The 22,610-nt window shown below is 55.9% G+C and overlaps 1 protein-coding gene across 6 annotated transcripts; it reads left to right on the plus strand.

Moving 5' to 3' along the window:
• The first annotated feature begins 6,505 nt into the window (after positions 1 to 6,505).
• On the plus strand, positions 6,506 to 22,353 carry DEF8 (differentially expressed in FDCP 8 homolog). 6 transcript variants are annotated; one of them, XM_023637585.2, is made up of 13 exons: positions 6,506 to 6,744; positions 6,885 to 7,083; positions 11,040 to 11,173; positions 11,951 to 12,048; positions 13,371 to 13,520; positions 14,452 to 14,593; positions 15,923 to 16,087; positions 16,650 to 16,777; positions 16,954 to 17,067; positions 17,971 to 18,051; positions 18,807 to 18,947; positions 19,094 to 19,203; positions 20,335 to 22,353. In XM_023637585.2, exons 2-13 carry the CDS (start codon positions 6,989 to 6,991, stop codon positions 20,435 to 20,437), a joined length of 1,461 nt encoding a protein of 486 aa, XP_023493353.1. In that variant the 5' UTR covers positions 6,506 to 6,744; positions 6,885 to 6,988; the 3' UTR covers positions 20,438 to 22,353. The 6 variants fall into 6 exon arrangements, with proteins under 6 accessions (XP_023493353.1, XP_070119392.1, XP_023493352.2 ...); XM_023637584.2 differs by lacking the exon at positions 6,506 to 6,744 and adding an exon at positions 9,571 to 9,659 and having other exon boundaries at positions 7,009 to 7,083; XM_023637586.2 differs by lacking the exon at positions 6,506 to 6,744 and adding an exon at positions 9,571 to 9,659 and having other exon boundaries at positions 7,021 to 7,083; positions 18,858 to 18,947.
• The last annotated feature ends 257 nt before the right edge of the window (positions 22,354 to 22,610 follow it).

Genomic DNA, 22,610 nt, shown 5'->3' on the forward strand with positions numbered 1-22,610 from the left:
CTCCCCACCCCACACAAGAGGCGGCTGGGTCACAGCACAACTGTCCGGGCCACGTGGCAAATGGGGATTTGAGCCCTGCCCCAAGTCCCAGCCGCTGGGTCCTCACAACCGTGTAGTGAAGGAGGCTGGACATCCACCAGGGCTTCACAGGGCTGCCGGCCTCCACACAGTTGGAGGCAGTGGGTGTCCAAAAGGGTTTGGTGACCCAAAAAGAGTTGAGACACCTGCCCAGTGTTGACAAAGGTCCTCCCGGCTCCTAACACCCACAGGTGCTCATGCTGGGCCCCAGGTCCACGGTCTTCCCGGGCCATCTCCTGGGGGCTCAACCCATAGACCTCATTTAACCTCCACAGTGAAGCTACGAGGTACATCATTATTATCCACGTCTCACAGGCAAAGAAACGGAGAGGTAAGGGCATTTGCCAGCCAGCAAGCGGCAGAGCCGGGAGTCTGGCCCAAGGCTGGGTACCTCTCTACTTTGCTTAAAACGGCCAAACATCGTCCTTCCCCCCTCAGCACCCACACCCATGAGAACTGCATCTCTGCTCACGTTGCCCAGATGGGCCTGGCCTCCTTGGGCCACCCTTCCTTCGTGGAGCTGGTTTCCTTCCTTCTCCCCCGAGACCTACAGCCAGACTCCCGCACGGACATGCAGTGCAGACTGCTGGTGGGATGAGGGAAGCAGGAGCAGGAGCGGCCCTCCCGGCCGCTGGGACCCCTCTGCTGCTCCGCAGAATTCCTCTCCTGTGGGAGCGGCTGCTCCTTCTTTCTGCCACCTTCCCTGCTCCTTCAGCTAGTCCTCCCGGAGCTCCAGCTCCCCTTTCTTATGAGGAGTAATTTAGTTCTCTCCTGTTCTCACCCTCCCGTCACAGAAACTGGAGCAGAGGCAAGCCAGCCCTGCGTTCTACATGAATTCCTGACCCACAACATCCCTGAGCACGATGAGGTTGCTGCTGCCTTGTGCCAGGGGACTCCAGAGCTGTTACGCAGCGATGTAAAATAGGAATGCCATGGAAAGTGGCTAGAACAGCGAGTGTCCCATAATAGGGGCCGTGAGTGTGGCTCTTAAATGTATCTGTTATTATTAGGAGGGGTTTGTTTGCAAGGACATGTGGGCATGAGGGTGCAGGAGAAGCCAGCTCAACAGAACCTCCTGGAAGGGCTCTCACTGGCCTGACACCATCTAGTGTGAGTGCCCCTACTGGATGGCGTTTTGGGCCAGCCATCTCATTGGCTGCTTTGTCCTCAGGTCCACTTGTCCATTTTGGCCTGGGTGAAGGGCCGGGCATGTCAGACCTGGGCCCCCTCCTGGTCCTGATGGAGGAGGAGCCCCAACCCTCCTGCACCCTCTGCCTGACTGGTGGGCAGGACGTGCTTAGGGCTGGGAGGGGACCTCACACCAGGGGTGGGGCTGCCAGAGCAAACACAGGATGCCCAGGTAAGTGACATTTCAGATAAACAAGTAACATTCCACTTGGGCCATGTCTATACAAGCAACTATTTCTTAGTTGCTAAATCCAGGAGACCTACAAAGCTGGGCCTATGCCAGGGGCCAGGCAATCTTGACCTCCTCACTCCGTCCACTTATTTGCTCCTCACAACAACCCTGTGAGGCAGATGCTGACAGATGAAGAAACTGAGGCACGGGACAGGAGAAACTGCCCAAGGAGGCCCAGCTGCAAGTGGTAGGGCCAGTTTGAACAGAGGAGATCGAGGGCCGCGTCATCGCCATTCCTACCTCCCCTGGGGACAGCGGCAGCCTGAGAAGGGGTTGGTGAGAGAGGGTTGAATGGAGATGACCCTCAACTCTGCCCCTCTCTGTGTGGCCAGGTCACTTCCCACCTCGAGGGCACTTTCCCCAGCTGCAGAGAACAAGCCCTCCGTGCATTTTAGAAGTTGGAATTCCATATATGTTCACTTGAGAGGAAAGACTTCTGCCCTTAAAATTCTTTGAAAATTGGGGCTGGCCCCGTGGCCGAGTGGTTAAGTTCACGCGCTCCGCTGCAGGCAGCCCGGTGTTTCGTTAGTTCGAATCCTGGGCGCGGACATGGCACTGCTCATCAGACCACGTTGAGGCAGCGTCCTACATGCCACAACTAGAAGAACCCACAACGAAGAATACACAACTATGTACCGGGGGGCTTTGGGGAGAAAAAGGAAAAAATAAAATCTTTAAAAAAGAAGGAAACCAAGCACTAGAGGCTTTGCTTTAAAAAAAAAAAAAAATTCTTTGAAAATTACTTGCTTAAATAATAAGAACTGCGAGTACACAAATTGGATGGTGATGAAACCCAGCCCTTAGAGACCACCAGATGCAGCTGCCGCTGTCACCAGAAGTGTGGGTGGGTGGGTAGGTCCCCCCAGAGGAGGAGCCAGGGCCATGTGGGCTGTGGAGGAAACATGTGGAATTAGGCAACACCGAAATGGAGTCAGTCACCAAGGGCTGCATGTGAGGATGTCCACTTCGGACCAGGACTCAGGAGCTGACCAGGGCCCCGTTTCCTAGGGAATGACAAGTGAAAGCAGATGTGAGGTATTGGTGCAGAGCCCCCAACCTGAAGCTTACACCTAGGCCCCTCTGGGTCAAGTGGCCACATGGCTTAGACGCTCCAGGCAGGATCCTGCCGCTTGCTGCCCTAGTATGATTGCAGACGACATTCCTCACAGACTGCAAGCTTCAAACACAGGGCTTCTCCACCTTGCACCTGCTATGGAGCGCATGTTTGTGTTTCCCCCCAAATTCATGTTCGACATCCTAATCCCTAACGTGATGGCATTAGGAGGTGAGGCATTGGGGAGGTGATTAGGTCATGAGGGTGGAGCCTCGAGAGTGAGATTAGCACCCTTATAAAAGAGGCTCCACAGCTCCCTCACCCTCTGTCCACTGTGTGAGGAGACAAGGAGATGACCCTCAGCGGCACCGGACCAGACTGGCACCCTGACCTCGCTCTTCTGCCTCCAGCACTGTGAAAACCAAATTTCTGTTGTTTGTAAGTCACCAGTCTATGATCCTTCATCGCTGCACCCTGAAAGGACTGAGAGAGAAGCCTCAGTGCTAAGGTACAAAAGCCGTCTTTACAGTCTCCCCCACTTGGTCTGCGAGAAGCACTCAACCGAGATGACGCTGTTTACCATTCCCGGCAGCTCACTCAGAAGCGGCTGGTCCAGACCTGCTCTCCATCTGAGCAAACGGAGGCCCGCAGGGCTCACCAGCCAGCAAGCTCGTCACAGGGGCCCCTAGGGCGGTGGGCATCGCACAGCGGGCTCTGCCGGCAGCGTTCGAAGATCCAGCATGGCAAGGCTGCTCCCGCCGCACTGAGGCCAAACATGAGTGGTCAGCCATGGAGCAGGACTTCTGGCCCTGGAGCCAATATGGAAGCTTCCGTGCATTTTTCTATCTCCTTCTCTGAGGGTGTTTGAGGACTGGATTCTCATCCAGCAGGAATGATTTGTAAGATCAGTTAAAGCCTAGCTCCAGGATTCCTCCACTTTCCAGAGTTGGTCATACATCTGACATCCTTCCAGTGGCCCTGGGGATACTTCAGTTTTCCAGGATGGCGTGCTTGTCACAGGAAAATCCAAGAACAAAGATTAACAAAAAGAGAAAACACCAGAGTCACTCGTGGTTATGTGAACATTGGGAACCGGGCAGTGTGCCCAGGGAGATGGGCATCCAGGCCCCTGCAGCCCTGCCCTGGCCTCCAGCTTTGCCCTGACTGTGGGGGTGAGGGGTAGGGCTTTTCATGTATGGCACTTATTATGTTGAACTAATTTCCATCTATTCCTAGTTTGTTGAGTTTTTAACATGCTGGGGTGTTGAATCTTATCAAACACTTTTTCTGCATCTATTGAGAGGACCTGTGATTTTTATCTTCAACAAATGGTGCTGGGAAAACTGGATATCCATATGCAAAAGATTAAAATTGGACCCTTATCTTTCACCATTCACAAAAAAATCAACAAAAAATGGATTGAAGACTTAAATGTGAGACCTGAAACTATAGAACTCCTAGAAGAAAACAGGGGAAAAGCTTCGTGACATTGGCCTTGGCAATGATTTCGTGGACATGACACCAAAAGCACAGGCAATAAAAGCAAGGAGTAACAAGTTTTCATCAAACTGAAAAGCTTTTGCACAGCAAAGGATATAATCAACAGAGTGGAAAGTCAACCTATGGAATGAAATAAAATATTTTCAAACCATCTATTAGATTTCCAAAATATATAAGAAACTCCTACAACTCAAAGGCAAAAAACAACTTGCTTACAGAACGGGCAAAGGACTTGAATAGATATTTCTCCAAAGGAGACATACAGATGGCCAACAGGTACATGAAAATGTGCTCAACATCACTAGTCATCAGGGAAATGCAAATCAAAATCACAACGAGCTATCACCTCACACCTGTTAGGATGGCTTTTACCAAAATGCAAAGGGCAACAAGTGTTGGCAAAGATGTGGAGAAATTGGAACCCTTATGCTGTTGGTGAGAACGCAAAATGGTGCAGCCACTATGGGAAACATTATGGAGAGTACTCAAAAAATTAAAAATAGAGCTATCGTATGATCCAGCAAACCAACTTCTGGGTATTTATCCAAAAGAATTGACATCAGGATCTCAAAGAGATATTAGCACAGCCATGGTCATTGCAGCACTATTCACAGTAGTCGAGATATGGAAACAAACCCAATGTCCATTGACAGATGAATGGATAAAGAAAATTTGGTATATACGTACAATGGAATACTATTCAGCCTTAAAAAAGAAGAAAACCCCACAATATGCAATGACATTGATGAACCCTAAGGACATTACGCTAAGTGCAATAAGTCAGACTCAGAAAGACAAATACTGCATGATTCCACTCACAGGAGGCACCTGAAACAGTCAAACTCATAGAAGCAGAGAGCAGAACGGTGGGTGCCAGGCCAGGGGAGGGCAGAGCTGCTAGTCAACGGGTATAAAGTCTTAGTAATGCAAGGTGAGTAAGTTCTGGAGATCTGCTGTACAAAATTGGGCCTACAGTTAACAAGGCTGTATCGTACACTTAAAAATCTGTTGTGAAGGTAGATCTCATCTTATGTGTTCTTACCACAATAAAATAAAATTTAAAATGAAAAAAATTCATGCTGCTTCTCTGCTCAAAATCCTCCATGGAGAGACTGACTGAGGACATCAAATGTTGGTGTGGATCCAGAGATGGAATTGGAATCTCAGGAATGCTCAGACCAATGGAAATGTGAAAGGGCACAACCACCACAGGAAAAGTTTGACAGACCCCCAGAAATTTAAACACACACCTAACATATGATCCAGCCATTCCAAGCCTGAGTATTTACCCAGGAGAAGTAAAAGCAGACCCCACACAGACTTGTACACGAATGTTTACAGCAGCTTTATTAGTAACAGCAAACCCTGAACACAGCCCAGATGTTCACCCACAGGTGAATGCATAAAGCAGCTGTGGTCTGTCCACACCATGGAAACCTACTCGGGAACAAGAAGAAACTACTGACACCTGTTTTGACATGATGCGTCTCAGAATAATCAACCTGAGTGAAAGAAGCCAGACAAAAAAAGAGTCCCTGTGATAAGATTTCATCTCTACAAAATCCGAGGAAATGCAGTGTAGCAACAGAAAGCAGATCAGTGGTCTCCTGGGGACAGAGGTGGGGACCAGGAGGGAGACGGTGGAAGGGCACGAGCATGATGGACAGGTTTACCATGTCAGCGCGGTCGCAGTTTCTCAGGTGCATGTGCCTGTCAAAGCTCATCGGACTGTACACGTGATGTCAATTATACCTCAGTAAAGCTGTTAAGAAAAAATGAACTTCCACTGGCTCCCATCTCACCAAAAATCAGAGCCAGCGTGTTTATAAACGGCCCCCACCCTCTCTCGTCTCCAGATCTCCCCTCTCACTTCTCCTTTCACCAAACTCCGGCCACACAGACCTGCTCTCTCTCTGCAGGGACACTGGGCTCTTTTGGTTCCTCAGGCCCTTTGCACTTGTGGTTTCCTTCTGGATGTTTTTTTCCCAGCTCTTCTGTGGTTCTCTCCTTCTTACCCTTTGGGTCTTGGCTTGAGGATGATGTCCTCCTCCCCTGACCTTGGTCACTACCCTGTGACCCTGTTTATTTCCTTTTCAGTGCTCATCACATCTCCTATTAATTTGCATCTTTGCTTATTGTCCATCTGGCTCCTTCAGGGCTGGGACCTTGTCCGTCTTCTCACCACTGCGGCCCAGCCTCAGCCAAGGCCTGGTGCAGCAGACACTGATTCAGCTTGACAACTGGCACTAACACAGGCTAATGGAGTGGGCCATCTGCCAGGTGGAAACTTCGTCCTCCCAGGGCCAGCCTCACTCGGGGACCCATCCCTTCGTCAGTCCGTGTAACTAAGCACCCACCGTGTCCAGGCACTGTGTCCAGGCCCTGAGGCAGTGAAGAAAGCAAACCAAACCCTTGCCTGCAGCCCTCAGTTTCCGTGGGGGGAGGGGGGCAGTGGAGACAGACAAGAAGTAAAAACGCACAAGACACAGGACATCAGGCAGGCACGAAAGTAATAGGACAGAGCAGCAACGTGGAACTGCAAAGCAGCTACTGCAGATGCCGGCTTCTCCAACGCTCGACCCCAGCCTCCACTGAGCAGCCCCCTAACCTCCCATGCCTCAGTTTCCTCCTCCATAAGATGGGGTAGAACGACAGCGTTTCGTCCCTCGCCAGTTGTGAAGGTCACGCAGCGGTGAGCGAGCACAAGCAGCTGCTACTTGCAACCTGATTCCCTCTTCCTTTTTTTTTTTGCTCTCCACCACTTTTTTTTTTTTTTGTAAATTAACTAAGACCAATTTCTTGTTTAAGCGTTGTGGTTTCTATTCGAACCAGGACTTTTGTGATTCCGGAAAATCTGGGAAATGCAACCCCACGCCAAACCGTCTTGAACAGGCGGAGGAGGCGTCACCCCTTCCCAGGGCGCGGGGGCGGCTGCCATGAGCCTCCGGGCCGCGGGCGGCAGCAGCGGGCGGCGGCGGCCGACACTGGAGCGAGCGCGGCGGGGACGATGCAGCGGGCGCGGCGGCGGCAGGTGAGCGGCGGGCGGCCCGAGGGCCGGGGAGCGGGGGTCGGGGGGGGCTGGTGCTCGGGGCCGCTTGGCCGCCACGCCCCGAGCTCGGGGGCCCCTTTCCCGCCGCGAACGCCAAGGGCGCAGGGGCCGAGGGACCCGCCGGAGGCGGGATTCAGACCGCCGGCTGGGACCCCGGCTGCCCGGTCCTCAAATGGGTGCAGGGGTTGTTGGTGACCTCAGCTGCCCCCCACCCGACTCGGGCAAGGTTTAGCACCCCAGATGGGAGTGGCCTCCCCAGGAGACACTGTCACCGCCTCGGGCTGTCAACCCTGCGCTGTCTGTGGGACCCATAAGGCCTGCGTGGACCCCTATGGCTTTCCCACCCTCCACGGATGCTGGGCCTCTCTGAGCCTCAGTCTCCTCATCTAGGAGACGGGCAGGCGTGGTGGGAGAGACCTGCCCCTAACCACATCCCCAGAGAGTATGCCTGTTGTTGTGGGTGAAGGTGGGGGAGCTATGTTTTGGAGTGGCCACTCTGCCGAGGCCTCAGGGGCAAGCAAGCCTTAACGGACAGTAACGCTGCCCCTGCTCCTGGAGGCCTCCTTCCAGGTGTGAGCAGATGGGATAAACCTTCTCCCCTGCCCCCTCCAGGGCGAATTCTTGTGGCCTCGGTGGCGGCTTGGGTGGTAACAGGACCTCTTGGTGGCCATGCCACAGGCAGGACATGGCGGGCTGGTTTGGTGCATCGGGAGCACATCTGAGCTTCAGGCCAGCACCCCTCCGTGCCCGCAACACCCTGGGCTTTATTCTGAGGTTTCCTTTAATTGCCAAGTCGTAGAATCCTCTCACCCATGAGAGGGGCGGTCTCTGGAGGAGGGCAGAGGGTAGAATAGCGAGTTTCCTTCCTTCTTGGTTTCCACCTTCCTGCCTGTTCCTCTCTGTGGTCAAGCCTGAGTTCTGGGTGCAGAGTTCTCTGTGAGGTGAACCTGGAGGGCTTCTGGGGTGGCTGTGTCCCTGGGCCCGTGTGTTTGGACATCAGGTGTCTGCCCTCGGCAGCCCCAAGGGAAATATAATTCTCCAACCTGGTAGGAGAGAAACTGAGGGGGAGAGAGGTCAAGTGAGCCCACTCGTTCATTCCTCCGTGGCCTCTGTGTCAGGCCTGGGGCTGGCAGCCCATAGAGAAGTGCATGAAGATGCTTCTTCCCGGGAGCTTGCAGACTGCAGGGGACCTGCTGCAAAGAGTGGCTCCTCTGGCCAGATTTTACAACGCTGGAAAGTTTCCAGGGAGAGACCCCTGGGAGTGGCTCCTGCGGTCCCTCAGCGCTGGGCCGGTTGTCAGGCAATGACAATGACAGTTGGGTCTGCAGCAGCTCTGGGCTTCACTGCCATATACAAGCACTTCGTGCTTCCGCCCACCCTGAGAGGGAGGCGTTCTCCCCTAGGTATGGGCGAGAAATAGGGAGCTCATCGCTGGGAGAGCCAGAATTTAAATCAATCATAATTGATTCTTAATTATGATAGTAACAATGAAAATAATAAGTTGTAGCTGATATTTATTGGAGGCTTACTTTTTGCTGGCCAGGGTACTCAGAACTTCATGTGAACTAATCTTCACAATAACCCTACACAGTGGGTACTGTTATCATCCCCATTTGAAACACCAGAAATCGAAAGCAAAGAGAAGGTTAGGCCTTTGCCCAAGGTCACACAGCGAGGAGCTGACAGAGCTGGAATTTGAATAGGTCCAGTTCGTCTCACTACAAGGCTGTTGGGGTGTTCAGTCAGGATCTGTTTTGGCTGCAAGAGACAGAAATCCCTCACCCAATGACAGTTGTTTCAGCAGAAGTTTATTTCTGTCTCATTTGAATGAAGCATAGGGGTGTGCAGCTCAGGGCTCCGAGGTCACAACCGGAGGTGGCTGGTCCAGCTCCACCCATTATATCTGCATTCCAAGAGGCAGGAAGGGCTGCAAAGGGGCAGTCCCTCCTTTTTAAGAGCAGTTCCCAGAAGTCTCATGAGATCTTTCTGTTCACATCCCATTGGGCAGAATATAGTCATATGACCACATCTAGCTTCAAGGAGGTGGGAAATTATGTGATAAGCCAAAAATCAGAGTTCCACACTGTCAAAATAAAAACAGACCTGGACAGTCATTAAAACAGTAAAAACAGGTTTCATTCAGGACTACTGCAGTAGGGGAAAAGAGACCTCAGTGTAGAACTGAGCTCAGCTCCAAACACAGCACACGGGCAAGTGGGTGTTTATGCCAAGGTGCAGGGCGGGGTTGGGGGGTGGAAAATTGCTAGGAGGAAACATCGGGGGGAGGGGGATTCTGGCTAAATGGACTTAACAGGCTGCTTACTGAAGGCAGGCCAGGTGGGCAGACATCCCCTGGGGGATGGTGGGGGGTGAGGAACCCCATCAGATATGAGGGTGACCAGATAGCAGGGTGGGGGTCTCTTGCTAAACCGACGTAGCAGGGTTCTTGCTAAAACTGGATTTTACAAGGACGGACACAGAAGGGCCTCAGAGGAGGTTCAGGACCTGGCTGCAGTCTGGTTGAGCAAAGAATCTCTGTCACTACTTGCGAAGAAGGGGTGAGTGAGTCTTGGAACTGCTGGATCTGCACTCTGCGTGCTTCCTGGGACACTGGCACCTGCCATCTGGGGAGGGGAGGCGCTGGGCAGCAGGGACTGAGCACCCTGGTGAGCTGCCCAGAGCCATCAGGTCAGAAGAGAGAGGGGGACTGGAGCCCATGGCACCTGTGTCCTCCTGTTTTGACCCAGAGGCAGCCAGTCATTGGGTGCTGGGCTCTGCCAGACTGGAACTCCCAGCCCACATGCGCACCACAGAAGCCAAACAGGCAGGACAGCTCCCACTGGGGGTGTGGGAGTTCCTGACCCAGGGTGGAGGTGGGGTGACCCTGGGCAGGGCTGCCCCGTCTGGGCTCAGTTCTCTTTCTTTTGCATGAGGGGTGCCGATAGGAGTCACAGGGTTGTCTTCTAGAATTACAAATTATTTCAGGCTGTAAACAGGTATAGAGAAAGCATGATCAACACCCAGGCTTACCACAGAGCTTTAAAAAAAAATCTCTGACTTCCTGTGAACTCATCTCCTCTGCCCTGGAGGCAGAGAAGCTGAGGAACGTGGCCCAGCTGGTCAAGTAGGGGGACCTGGGATGTTAACCCTCCTGTCAGGAGGCATTGGCCCAGTGTATTCTGCAGTTTGCTGACCCCCCCAGGGAGGGGAAAGGAGGTGCTTCCTGCCTGGATCCAGGGATCCCGAGGTGTGGGGCCTGCGCACTGACTCCTGAGGCACTGACTCACATGGGGCATTGGTGGGAACCCAGGCAGTGGGGTGCCGGCCTGGCCTACGTGATGATTAAATAGCATTCGTGGATGCTTCTGGCAGGGATCTGGAGCTCCATGGGGCTCCAGGAAGAGGGCCCTGCCCAGGGCCACACTGTAGGCCTGGGCCCTGGCATCAGATCGAGTGTTCAGCACTGTGCCCTCTGATGGTCGTCACTGATGTTCTGCTCAGGGGCTGTGGTTTTGGGGTGCTCTCACGGGAAAGGAGCCCTCAGGTCAGGGTCCTGGGTGGTGTGTCTCATGGGAGCAAGGGAGCTGTTCCTCCTCAGTGGACAGTGAGGGTGTGGCTGGAATGGTGCCAAGGGACCCAGTGCTGGGAGGAGGGGGGTCCTTTCCCCAAGAACAAGTCCCTCTCCTAGTCCTGCTTGTGTCATCTGCACGACGGGGGTGGGTTGGATGTCACTGCTGTCACTGAGGGGACACTACCAGTGGGGGCCTGGGCGAGGGGGCTGAGCTGGTTTGGCAGGGTGAGGATGGAGGCTGTGGTGTGGCAGTGTTCCACCCAGCACCTCCCAGGGAGGTGAAAGAGGCCCGGTGTCACCTCTGCAACCCCTGGAACTCAGCAAGCCTGGGGGCTGGATGCTCATCTCTGCCCCTGCCCTCCCGCAGGTGGGATGCTATGGAATATGATGAGAAGCTGGCCCGGTTCCGGCAGGCCCACCTCAACCCCTTCAACAAGCAGCTTGGGCCGAGGCAGCATGAGCAGGGGGCTGGCGAGGAGGCCCTGGACGTCGCTTCTGAAGGTGGGCGCTGGGGGTAGGCCTGCGTGGGCAGCCCACCCCCTCCCATGCACCCCCCCAAACCCCCCTCCCTGGCTCCTCCAGTGGAGCATGTTGGCCGCCCCCTCCCACAGCTGCCCTCTCCCAGCTCCTCCAGTGGAGCGTGGTGGCTGCTTCCTTTTCTCCACAGCACAGACCCGTTTCCACCTGTTCTATAGTTTGCTTCTGTTCCTGCATTAGAGTGGACACTGCTGAGAGTAGGGATTTGTGACCATGTCATTGCTGCTGTGTCCCGGGCCCAGCACACACCAGTGCTCACCCACCTTTGGGGGGGGTGCTCAGAGCTGATTGTGGTGGGTGAGGGGTTAGCTGATGGCCTGTATGAAGGCCCGCTCCTCTGGGGGTTAGGGGGTATGAGCTCCAAGACAGCAGAGTCCACAGGGGTACTCGGGCCCGGGGGCTGTGCAGGGCGGGCTTGGAGTCCACACAGGGCTTAGGAGTTCTGATGTGTAGCCTCTGGGGGCCTTTCTTGAAGCCATATTCTCATACACGAGGTGTGTGCCTTAGAAGCAGGTGTTTCTGTAGTGCTGGTCTGTGGACCTCTTCTCGCACCGTCGGGGTCCTTCCTCCTCATCCTTTTGAATGGCTCTCTCCTGTCTGCACAAGGATATGGGTCCCTCTGCAGATGCAAACAGGGGAGATGCCAGGGCAGGGCCAGGCTCCCCGCTCCCCGAGAGCCCTTCCACTCCTGGCCGCCCCAGCTCCTCTTCTCTCTCTGCCCTCCACACCGGCGCCCTCCAGAGGCCCCGCCGCAGCTGCGCCCTGGGGAGCCGGAGTTCCGCTGCACTGAGCGCGTGATGGATCTCGGTCTGTCTGAGGACCACTTCTCCCGCCCCGTGGTAAGATTTGAGGTCTGGGGGAAGGGACTGGGTGAACCACCAAGGCGTGAGGAGCCAGCCATCTCCTTGTCAGCCCACCCTCGGGCAGCGGGGCCACGTGGACCTCAGCTGGGGCTCCTGGGCCTGAACTCTGAGGCCACAGGACACCTGACTCCCACCCCCAAAACCTGTTTGGGGGCCGTGGAGACAGGCTAGACGTGGGGTCAGGGACCCTGGGCTGCTGTTCTCGTGTAGGCCGTTCCTCTCCACTGCGCTCCACACGCCTGTGAAGCAAATGAGAGGGCTGAGTCCATCTGGGGTCCTAGGGAATCCTGCAGACAAGCCGCAGGTGAGGGCGAGGGAGGGCGAGAGGGGAGCCCCCACCCACCTCCCACCACCCTCTCAGCTCGGTGGCCACTCCTGTCTGTTCCATATTTCGTTCCACAGAAAACTTTTGTTTTTTTAAATAAAAGAGCTCTAGTGATTTTTTTTAAAAAGTTTGGAAATCTTTTAGTTTTATCCAAACCATCCCCAACTTTTATTTGAGAGGAACATTATAGTAACATTCAAATGTAACTAAAAAAAGGTTTACCCAGAAGCCCCCGTTCTAATTTATTTTCATTTTGTATGTGGCCTTTAAGCTTTGCTGGTACAGATAGCTATTTCATTTATGAATCTTTATTACGACACTTTGAGCCCCTCCTGTGGCCCATGCACTGAGCCCCAAGAGGGTCATCGCCTGCTCTTTGCCTGGTCTCCCGGAGCCTGGTGTGTCACAGGGGAGGGTGGCCCCAAGGGCTCCCAGCCGAGACCTGAGCCTGTCTTCCTTCCCCAGCGCGGCAGTGTCCTGAGTCCAGGGGCCTTCCCAGCCTGGCCCGGGTCACTGTGAGGTGCTGGGGCTGGGGTAGGTAGGTGCCTGCGGCATCTCTGGGCTTGGTGATTAAGCTGGAGGCCACTTCCTCTTCTTCACAACAGGCCTTCATGACAGTGTCATTTCCCCAGTTTTCATCCCAAAGGAAGTTCTGCAGAAGTAAGCAAAATAGCATAGTCAGAAAAGCGATAGGACTTCTCAAAGAAGGAAGTTGTGTTTTGAAAAACATCCTGAATTAGGTCTTCCGAGGCCTGTGGTAGACACGTCCAGCCGAGGGCCGGGCAGTGGGGGGGCTCCTACCGTGCTGCTCACTCTCCTGGGCCTCCAGCAAGTTCTCAGCCCCCTCAGGCTTCAGTTTCCCTCTCTGGGCAAGTGAAGAGGGGGAGTGCTCCTCTGGGTGTCTGTGAGGATGGGCCTGGCCTCCACTGGGAGAGCATCTGACCATCGTCCGCGCCTTCCCCGCCCCGGGCAGGGTCTGTTCCTGGCCTCTGACCTCCAGCAGCTGCGGCAGGCGATTGAGGAGTGCAAGCAGGTGATCCTGGAGCTCCCCGAGCACTCCGAGAAGCAGAAGGACGCCGTGGTGAGGCTCATCCACCTCCGGCTGAAGCTGCAGGAGCTGAAGGTGGGCGCTGGGCCCAACATGGAGGCACTGGAGCCGAGCTGGAGGCCACGGCAGCTTCTGGCTCCTTCCCAGGGGCTCAGTCTGCCTCCAGGTGCTGAGGGGCTGAGATAGGAGGCCCCCCAGAAAGGCAGGGAGAGAGAGAGAGACGGGCCCTCACCCACGTGCAGGGATTTCTCTATTAGTCTGACCTTGAGTGGGCGCCCTGGGTCACGTGCCCTCCCACTGGAGCAAGTGGGGGAGGTGAGTCCCACCTTGAACCACATGACCAGAGTTGGGGATGGTTTCCTGAAGGTGACAACAGAAGGGGTAATGGATCCTGGAGGCCAGACCCACAGGTGTCCACAATGCCATTCTTGAGTCTGTGCACTCTTTGGCTTGTCTGCACGGTGTCCCTACTCTGATTCAGGAGTCCCTGGGAATTTAGAATGTGGAATATTCATTAGGATCTAGCTAAGGCTGTGGTAGAAAAGACATCCCAAAACACAGTGGCTTAAAGGAATTATACGTACAATTTTACTCATGTAGAAATCCCACAGGTGGTCTCATACGGCAGCTAGTGGTGTTGGGGACCCAAGGTCTTCCTTTTTATTGCTCTGCCCGTCCCTGGGGGAGTCCTGGATGGTCCCACACCACATCTGGGTCTGTACTCAGCCAGCAGAAAACAGGTGGGAAGGGCAGACAAGGCCGGGTCATTCTTGCTCATGTGCCCTTGGCTCCAACTTAGTCCTAGGGGAGCCTGGGTACAAGGGATGCTGGGAAAGGGGGTCTGTAATCGGGTGGTCCGGGTGATCACTGGGGAGCTGCTAAAGGGAAAAGCAGGTGTGACATTGGCGGAAACTCACAATCTCTGCTACAAATGGTGCCTGGAAGAAAAGCCACAGGGCTTGAGTGCAGTCGGCTCCCTGAGACCCTTCCCTGGGCCTCTCTCCAGGACCCCAGCGATGAGGAGCCCAACATCCGAGTCCTCCTCGAGCACCGCTTCTACAAGGAGAAGAGCAAGAGCGTCAAGCAGGCCTGTGACAAATGTAACACCATCATCTGGGGGCTCATCCAGACCTGGTATACCTGCACAGGTGGGCCGAGACCCAGACCTGCTCCTGCTGGGCGGGCACTCCGGGTCCGCAGGGCAGGGCTGAGGCTTCGCAGCCCAGGGCTGTGTCAGGTGAATTCATTCTCTCCAGAGTACTCACTGTTTACTGAGCCCTGCGGCACGCTGGGACACATGGACGTAAGACCCAAACTCCTGCCTTGACCCTGCTTGTGTCCACATCTGCCCCTTCCGTATGGCAGCCACTAGCCACACATGGCTATTGAAACTTAACTTTAAATTAATTAAGGTAAATAACTATTTAGTTCCTCAGTTGTACTAGCCATATTACAAGTGCTCATTAGTCACCTGAGGCTGGTGGCTACCATATTGGACAGTGCAGAGAGAACATCTCCATCAGTGCCCAAAATTCCATTGGGTGGTGCTGTTCTGGATGAAAAATCAAATAAGTGACTGACAGGGTATGTTAGACAATATAGTACAGTGAAGAAAGATAAGGAAAGGGGACCAGCATGTGTTAAGGAGTGGGATGGGTGCAGCTTTAGGGTGGAATGAAAAGGCATCCTGTGACATTTAAGCAAAAACTTGGAGGTCAGGGAGGAAGCCAGGAGTATATCTGGGGAGGAATGTTTCTGTGGGGCAGCTGTCCCTGCAAAGTTCCTGTGGTCGGCGTGTGTCCAGTGTGTTCAAGGAGGAGCAGAGTGTGGCTGGAGCACCATGTCTGAGAGGAGGCATGGTAGGGTGGGCTCAGGGTGGCCAGGGGATTTTCTCTAAGCACACTGGCAGCCATGGGTGGTGCTGGCGTACTCAGGTCTTAGCGGGATCACTCTGGCTGCTGAGCTGAGCATGGACTGAAGGAGGAGGATGGCAGCAGACTGATCAGGGTGGGGCGGTTGAGCGTGAGAAGTGGCCACGGGCAGCACTAGCTGAATGGCTGGAAACGGTGTAAGAGAGAGGAGTCGGGGCGCCTCACCATTTTAGTCTTTAGCAGGTGGAAAGGGGGAGTCGCTGAAATCCCAGATGGGAAGACTGTGCATGGGGGTGGGTTTGGTAAAGGAAGAGCTGGGGTTCCATTTAGACAGCTTGGGTTTGATGCCTCTTAGGCGTCAAGGTCGGAATGGCAGGTGGTGGCCCCTGGATTTGAGTCTGGAGTTGAGGGGCAAGGTCTCAAGGCTCCAGGGATGGAGACTGAGGGGATCTTTGAATTCTGGGACCTGCAGTGGTACCTGGAGAAGCCGTGGGATTGATCTGGGCACAGAGTAGAGCCCCCTTGGCGATCCTGGCAGCTGAAGGTAGGCCTCCGCTGCAGGATACCCCCACTTCTAAGAGGCTCATTGTTGCCCCGTGCCCCCAGGGTGCTATTACCGCTGTCACAGCAAGTGCTTGAACCTCATCTCCAAGCCCTGTGTGCGCTCCAAAGTCAGCCACCAAGCCGAGTACGAGCTGAACATCTGCCCCGAGACGGGGCTGGACAGCCAGGATTACCGCTGCGCGGAGTGTCGGGCGCCCATCTCACTGCGTGAGTGCGGCGGGCGGACAGGGTGCGGGGGCCCCGGGAGCTGTTCTGAGCAGTGTGGACGGCCAGCGGCCTGCTCTCCTCGGGAAGCGGCAAGGGGCCGCCACGGGCACCTTGTCACTTCCCACCCAAGCAGCCTGAGGTTCCAGCCCAGGTCACCTGAAAGTACTGCAGTGCTGGGCCTGCACCCTGCCTCCTGTGTGTGGCCCCTTGTCACAGAAAGCCCATGTAGGCGGGGCTAAGAAAACTACACCGTGTCACGCACGTGCCCGTCAGGCCGTCTTCCTAGAGATTTACTAACGTTCATTTGTGGGGTCCCCTCAGCGGCCCCATGGCAGGGGTCCTGTTATTGTCCCATTTTACTGATGAGAAAACTGAGAGCAGCGAGAGGCCCTGGCCCGAGGTCTCGAGGCTGAGAAGAGGATGAGTCGGGTCTGGAGGGTGGTACCCCGCCCAGCTGGCTCTTTAAGTGAGAGCCTTGGGTGCGGCGGGGCAAGGGGCCACGCACCACGTGGCGCGGACCCTGAAGGCAGCCCCCGCTTTGTAACGACCCGCCCCTCCGCAGGGGGCGTGCCCAGCGAGGCCCGGCAGTGCGACTACACCGGCCAGTACTACTGCAGCCACTGCCACTGGAACGACCTGGCCATCATCCCGGCGCGCGTGGTGCACAACTGGGACTTCGAGCCGCGCAAGGTGAAGGGGGCAGAGCTGTGCGCCGCCTGGGGGGCGGGGGGTGGATTGGGGTGGGAGGGGGTGTGGCCCTAGGAGGGAGACCCATGCGCAGGCTAGGCGGGATTGGGGAGGAAGGCATATGCGTGGCTCTCCTGGGGGGTGCAGTGCTGGAGGCGCTGCTCCGTCACGCCCCCCAGGTGTCCCGCTGCAGCATGCGCTACCTGGCGCTGATGGTTTCGCGGCCGGTGCTCAGGCTCCGGGAGATCAACCCTCTGCTGTTCAACTACGTGGAGGAGCTGGTGGAGATCCGGGTGAGCCTGGGCTGGCGCGAGGTGGGGGCGGACACGGCCCACCCCGGGCGTCTGGGAGCCGAGCACAGAGATCACTTGCTTAGGTTTAGCGGGACTCCTCGGCTGTCCTTTGGGTTAAAGACTGTGCCCTGTCTGGGGCATATCCAGTCACAATCTGATGCTAGGCCCAGAGGTAATTTGAAATTTTCTAGTCGCCACATTAAAAACTTAAAAAGAAGCAGGTGAAGTTAATTTTAATAATATATTTTACTTAATATATCCAAAAGATTATTTCCATGTAATCAGTATGCAACATTATTTAGGTATATTACATTCCTTTTCTTTTGTACTATGTCTTTGAATTCTCGTGCGTATCCTACACTAACAGCAGTCTCACTTCAGCCCAGCCACATTTGCATGCTCGGCAGCTACAGTGGCTGATGGCCACTCTGCCAGGTCCACAGGAGGGTGGGGCGGGGGGCAGTGTCTCAGGTGAGGTGGTGAGAAGGGGTTGGTTCCACTTAAAGGGGAGGAGACCTAGGCATTGCCAAGGCCACTTGGGCTGTGGAGGGAAATAGGATTTGACTGGGAAGCCCGGGTCGGTGCTCAGCCGCAGCCCCATGCTGGCCCCGAGGCTGCTGCTGTGCATGTGTGGGTGGGCTGGAGTAGGTGACTGAGGTTGAATGAATGTTTGAGGTCCTGCCTGGCCTGGAAGCTCTGGTTTTCACTTGAGCTGGGCTGAAGCACTCAGATCTGGGACCGTCCTGGGGGCCGTGAAGGCCCTTCCTGTTCCCGGCTCACCCAGAGTGCAAGGTGGGATGACTCCTACAAAGCCAGTGCAGGGCCAGCCCCCTCAGCCACGAGTTGGGGCAGTGGCCTAGCCCCTGCCCTGGTGAGGACACCGACCTGTCCCTTTGTCCACAGAAGCTGCGCCAGGACATCCTGCTCATGAAGCCTTACTTCATCACTTGTAAGGAGGCCATGGAAGCGCGCCTGCTCCTGCAGGTCAGACCACAGAGGGCCTGGCCCATGGTGGGGCGGGGAGTCCTAGGGGAGGGCAGGTGGAAGACAGCCAGGGTGATGAGCACATGTCATGCTCAGGTCTTCCTCGGATGGCTTGGTGGCTTGTGTGTGTTGTGTCTGTAGCAGAGGGGCCCCTGGCTCTGCTCTGGGTCTGTAATAGGCAAACAGGTGTTCTGCCCACTGAAGTTCTCTGATTACATCACTGGGGGAAGCGCTGAGGGCAGGTACCATCTCTGCAGCCTTTCCATGCGTCCCGTGGAGTGGGCCTGGCGCAGGCCTGCCAGGCAGGGTTGGCCACAAAACTCTTTTCAAGGGTCACCTGTTTATTTGTTCAACAAGAATTCAGAGTGCCTGCTGTGGGCAGACTCTTGTCTAGGTGCTGGGCAGCAGTAACAGCAAGAATCCTTGCTCTCACCTCAGAGAGCACCCTTCAGGTGGGGAGGACAAGAATGAGCAGCAGTGCATCGGAGGGCGGCGAGGGCTGGGCGCAAGACAAAGCAGGGAAGCGGGTGGGGAATGTTGGGTGGTAACGGGGTCAGGACCGGGAGGAGGTGTGGCGTGCGGGCAGAGGTGCGCTGTGCCGGGTGCCTCGGGAGCAGGCATGGCTGGAGGGGCCGTATGGGGCCCAGATGCCACAGCAGCTGAAGCCTGTTCTTCCAGGAGAGCCCAGGCCCAGGGAGGGTGGGCAGGGGGGGCCCTCACCCAGTGCTTGGGGTCACGGCTGCTGGGACCCGCAGCTCCAGGACCGGCAGCATTTTGTGGAGAACGATGAGATGTACTCCGTCCAGGACCTGCTGGACGCGCACACAGGCCGCCTCGGCTGCTCGCTCACTGAGACCCACACGCTCTTCGCCAAGCACATCAAGCTGGACTGTGAGGTGGGCCCCCGCCTCAGACCACGGGGCATCTCTCTCTGCTCCCAGTCCCAAGGGCGGGGAGGGCGGGAGAGCAGCTCGGCCTGGTGTGACCCTGGCCCCGGTGCCCTTCGGGCAGGCCTGACCTTCCTCTGCACTGTTGCCCCCAGCGGTGCCAGGCCAAGGGCTTCGTGTGTGAGCTCTGCAGAGAGGGTGACGTGCTCTTCCCCTTCGACAGCCACACGTCCGTGTGCACCGACTGCTCCGCCGTCTTCCACAGGTGGGTGTGGCCCGACCCCCCTCAGGCCAGGTGCCTGGGCACCCCACCAGTGGGAGCCTGTGCTGCTGCCCTGCAGTGAGGGGGAGGGGAGGCAGGAGGGACTTGGAGGCTGGTCTCTGCTGCCTGATTTCAAAGCCCTTTGCCTTGATCCTGACGTAGGGACTTCGCCCTGATACGTGTGACTAAGTTGAAAGTTCCACTGGGAACGAGAACCTATGGGGTAGGGAGGGGGTGCTGCAGCCAGACCCCGGCTGTGGGCACAGCGTCCGACCTGCTCCCCTTCTCCAGCGGGACTGAGGTTCTCTCGGGTTATATAGGCCAGAGGTTCCTCAGCTCTGGGCCCTGGCACCCTTGGTGTCTCAGAGACTTTTTCAGACATCCCTAGGCCAAAAGAAATACCTGACGTTTTTGTTTGTTAAGTACTTAGGTTCAAACAACTCAAGCATTTATGTCCCAAAGACTTAGTGGATGTTTGGAAAAATAATACACATAAGTTAGAAGAAAAACATTTTAATTCTTTAATAAGCACAATTACTAATGACATGTACGTGCCTGCTGGGCCCTGCATGATTTCTCACACTGGATTCAGATGGGACACCACCACCCCCATTCCTATCCACACTTATGTTTGCCTGGCACTTGCTGTTTGTCGTAGCTTTGCAGAGCTGTCACAGAGAGGGCTGTGGCAAAAACTAATGTTGAAACTGTGAACTCCTTTGAGCGAGCAGTTTGCATGGTGTCTGACAGAGGACAAGTATTTTTCTGCCCTTCAGAAGTTTAAACCAGCCCACAGGACCCTGTGTAGCTCCACGGTGCCCGGTGATGAGGACAGGTGGGGAAGTCGAGTCACTAAGAGCTCTGAGCAGAAGCTTCCTTGTCAGGTGGTAATGAGGTGATAGGTGTGGACCCCTCAGGAGTGGGCTATACCAAGGTACTGGGTCACAGCCCTGGCAGGCACACCTGGGCGCAGACCCCGCTTCTGCCCTTTGGGAGAAACTGTGCCTCAGTTTCCCTGTCTGTAGAGGGGGCTATTGGGACCTGACATGGGAAGCTTGTAAAGACTCAGTGGTAGAATTTTACATGCAGAGAGCCGTGCCCTGTCCAGGGCTGACCCTATATCCCTGCCCCTAGGGACTGCTACTACGACAACTCCACCACGTGCCCCAAGTGTGCCCGGCTCACCTTGCGCAAGCAGTCGCTCTTCCAGGACCCTGCTCCAGACGTGGACGCCTAGAGCCACGGGCACCCTTCCCCCCCGTCTGGCACCCACCCTGCTGGTCATTGCCAAAGTCAAGGTGTTTCTTGTGCTCTGGAGACCCCGAGGGTGCATGCCCTGGACCTCTCCCCACTGCCGGGCCAGAGAGGTGTGAGTGGTGACACAAGGACCTTCACCCCAGGTGCTCGCAGGGACTCGGGGTGGCTGCACCTGCCTGTTTCCTGGGTGCACTGCTGTGAGGGGGATGTGGCCCCTCCCACTGCAGGGCTCCACAGGCAGGGGAGTGCCTCCCCTCTGGGAGAGAGCCCCCGACACCCGTGGGGCCAAGGCTGCTGCTGCAGCTTCCCGCCCTGAAAACGCTGGAGGGCTTTGGGGGAGTGGCCGACCAGACGGAGGATGCCGGCTGTGCACACCATGCCTTGGCCTGAGCTTCGTCTGCTGTGGATGGTTTCGGTTCTGCCTGGAGGCTCCCATCCCCCCCGGCCCCTTGTGTCTTTGAGGTCTTAGAATTGTCCCTGGCTGGGGCTGTTCACTACTGCCTCCTGAGGCTCTTTCCCTCTGGGTCATCCTCCAGCAGGGTCAGTCCAGGGGTTACTGGCTCCTTCTATCAACATGGAGGGAAGGGGGCCGTGGAGCCACTCCTCCTGCCTGGGCCCAGCCCCGCGTGCCCTGGTGCTCTGAGCTGGGTGGATGGGGGTCCAGCCTGAGGACGCTGTCCCACTTCCAGATGTGGAGCAGGGACTGTGCCCCCGGGGGAGGTTCCAGGTTAGGCAAGAGGTTGGTTGCAGCGGGCCTGGGTGGCATTTCTCGGGACCAAATTTGCCCCTGCGGGGCTCCATCCTGTGCCTGTGGGGGGCTGCAGGTGGCTCAGAAACCGCCAGCCAGGGGCCTTTTGTTTGGGGGCCTGAGGTTGGCACTGGGGAAATTTGCTCGAGGGAGCTCCAGAGGAAGCCTGGGTGTGGGGTGTGTGAGGTCTCGCGCCCCCGCAGAGGAAGGGACCGCTGGCCGGAGAATGAGACCCACAGCTCTCCAGCAGGGACCACAGTCGGTCTCAGCATTTGCAGGGCGCTTCATGCTGTGGAGACCCTGCCATCGAAGGGAAGGCCCTTGGGAAGAGGATGTTTCAGGACACAGCTTCCCCGTCTTTCCTGTCCTCCTCCTCGCCCTAGACTGTGCTCGGGTGCCAGTGCATGTGGTTGACACACACAGGTGGTGGGTGGCGGGCAGAGAACGTAGCTGCTTGGATATCCATCACCTCTGACTGGGAAGCCAAGAAGAGATGCCTCGGCCAGCAGAAAGGCCAGCTTAGCTTGCTGGCGACGTGAGGGGTGGATGGAGACAGCGTCACCTCTTCTCGCCCCTCGGCACCATCAGGACCACCCCACGTGGTGGCTTTGGGCAGTCCTCTCACTGTCTGTTCTGACCTGTGTCAGGGGGTGACAGTGAGAAGGGGGCACTGGTGAGGTCAAGGTCAGCTCAACGGGTCCTCACTCTGCTTCCCTTCTGGGTCGAAGAGTGAGTCAAAGGCCAAATGCCCTTTTCTTACACCCCTAGATCTGCACATTTTTTGCCACAGCATCACATTTCTGTCCTAGCAATACTGGCCATTCCTGAATTTACTGTGTAATCAACATCGCATTGTTCTAGTTACAATCACTGTGTCATAGAAACATTAGCATGCTGGCATTTATCGGACAGAGTTGGCTCCTCCCCCCTTTTTTTTAACTCCCCCCCATTACCTCCTCCCCACCTACCCCTTGTGGATGACAGTCTTTAAACAGAATCATGTGTCCATCTTTCTGAGTCCACAGCACAGTAGCAAGAACCCACCAAGGAACCAGTTTGCATCGCAAGCACCTCACAGAGGAGCAGCGAGGGACACCCAGATGTACCAGTGCCGCAGCCGCTGTCTCATTAAATCGGTGTTCTCTAGACTCTGGTTGTGTGGTGAATGGGGGACAACGCAGGGTTTGAAGACACGCAAACCACTTGCAGGCTTGGGGAAAGCCCATAGCCTTCCCATCCAGTGGGACCAAATGTCATCTGGTTTGGGGAGAAGCACATACGTGGGTGTCCGACTGAGGCCTGTGTGTGCTCTGATACCTCTCGGCCTCCATTTCTTCTGTGAGAAGGTTGAAAACACACCTCGTGGGGTTTCGGGTTCCAGGAAGCAATGAGCACTGAGGCTGGC

The sequence above is a fragment of the Equus caballus genome, chromosome 3 (genome assembly GCF_041296265.1).
Source record: "Equus caballus isolate H_3958 breed thoroughbred chromosome 3, TB-T2T, whole genome shotgun sequence".
NCBI lineage: Eukaryota > Metazoa > Chordata > Mammalia > Perissodactyla > Equidae > Equus > Equus caballus.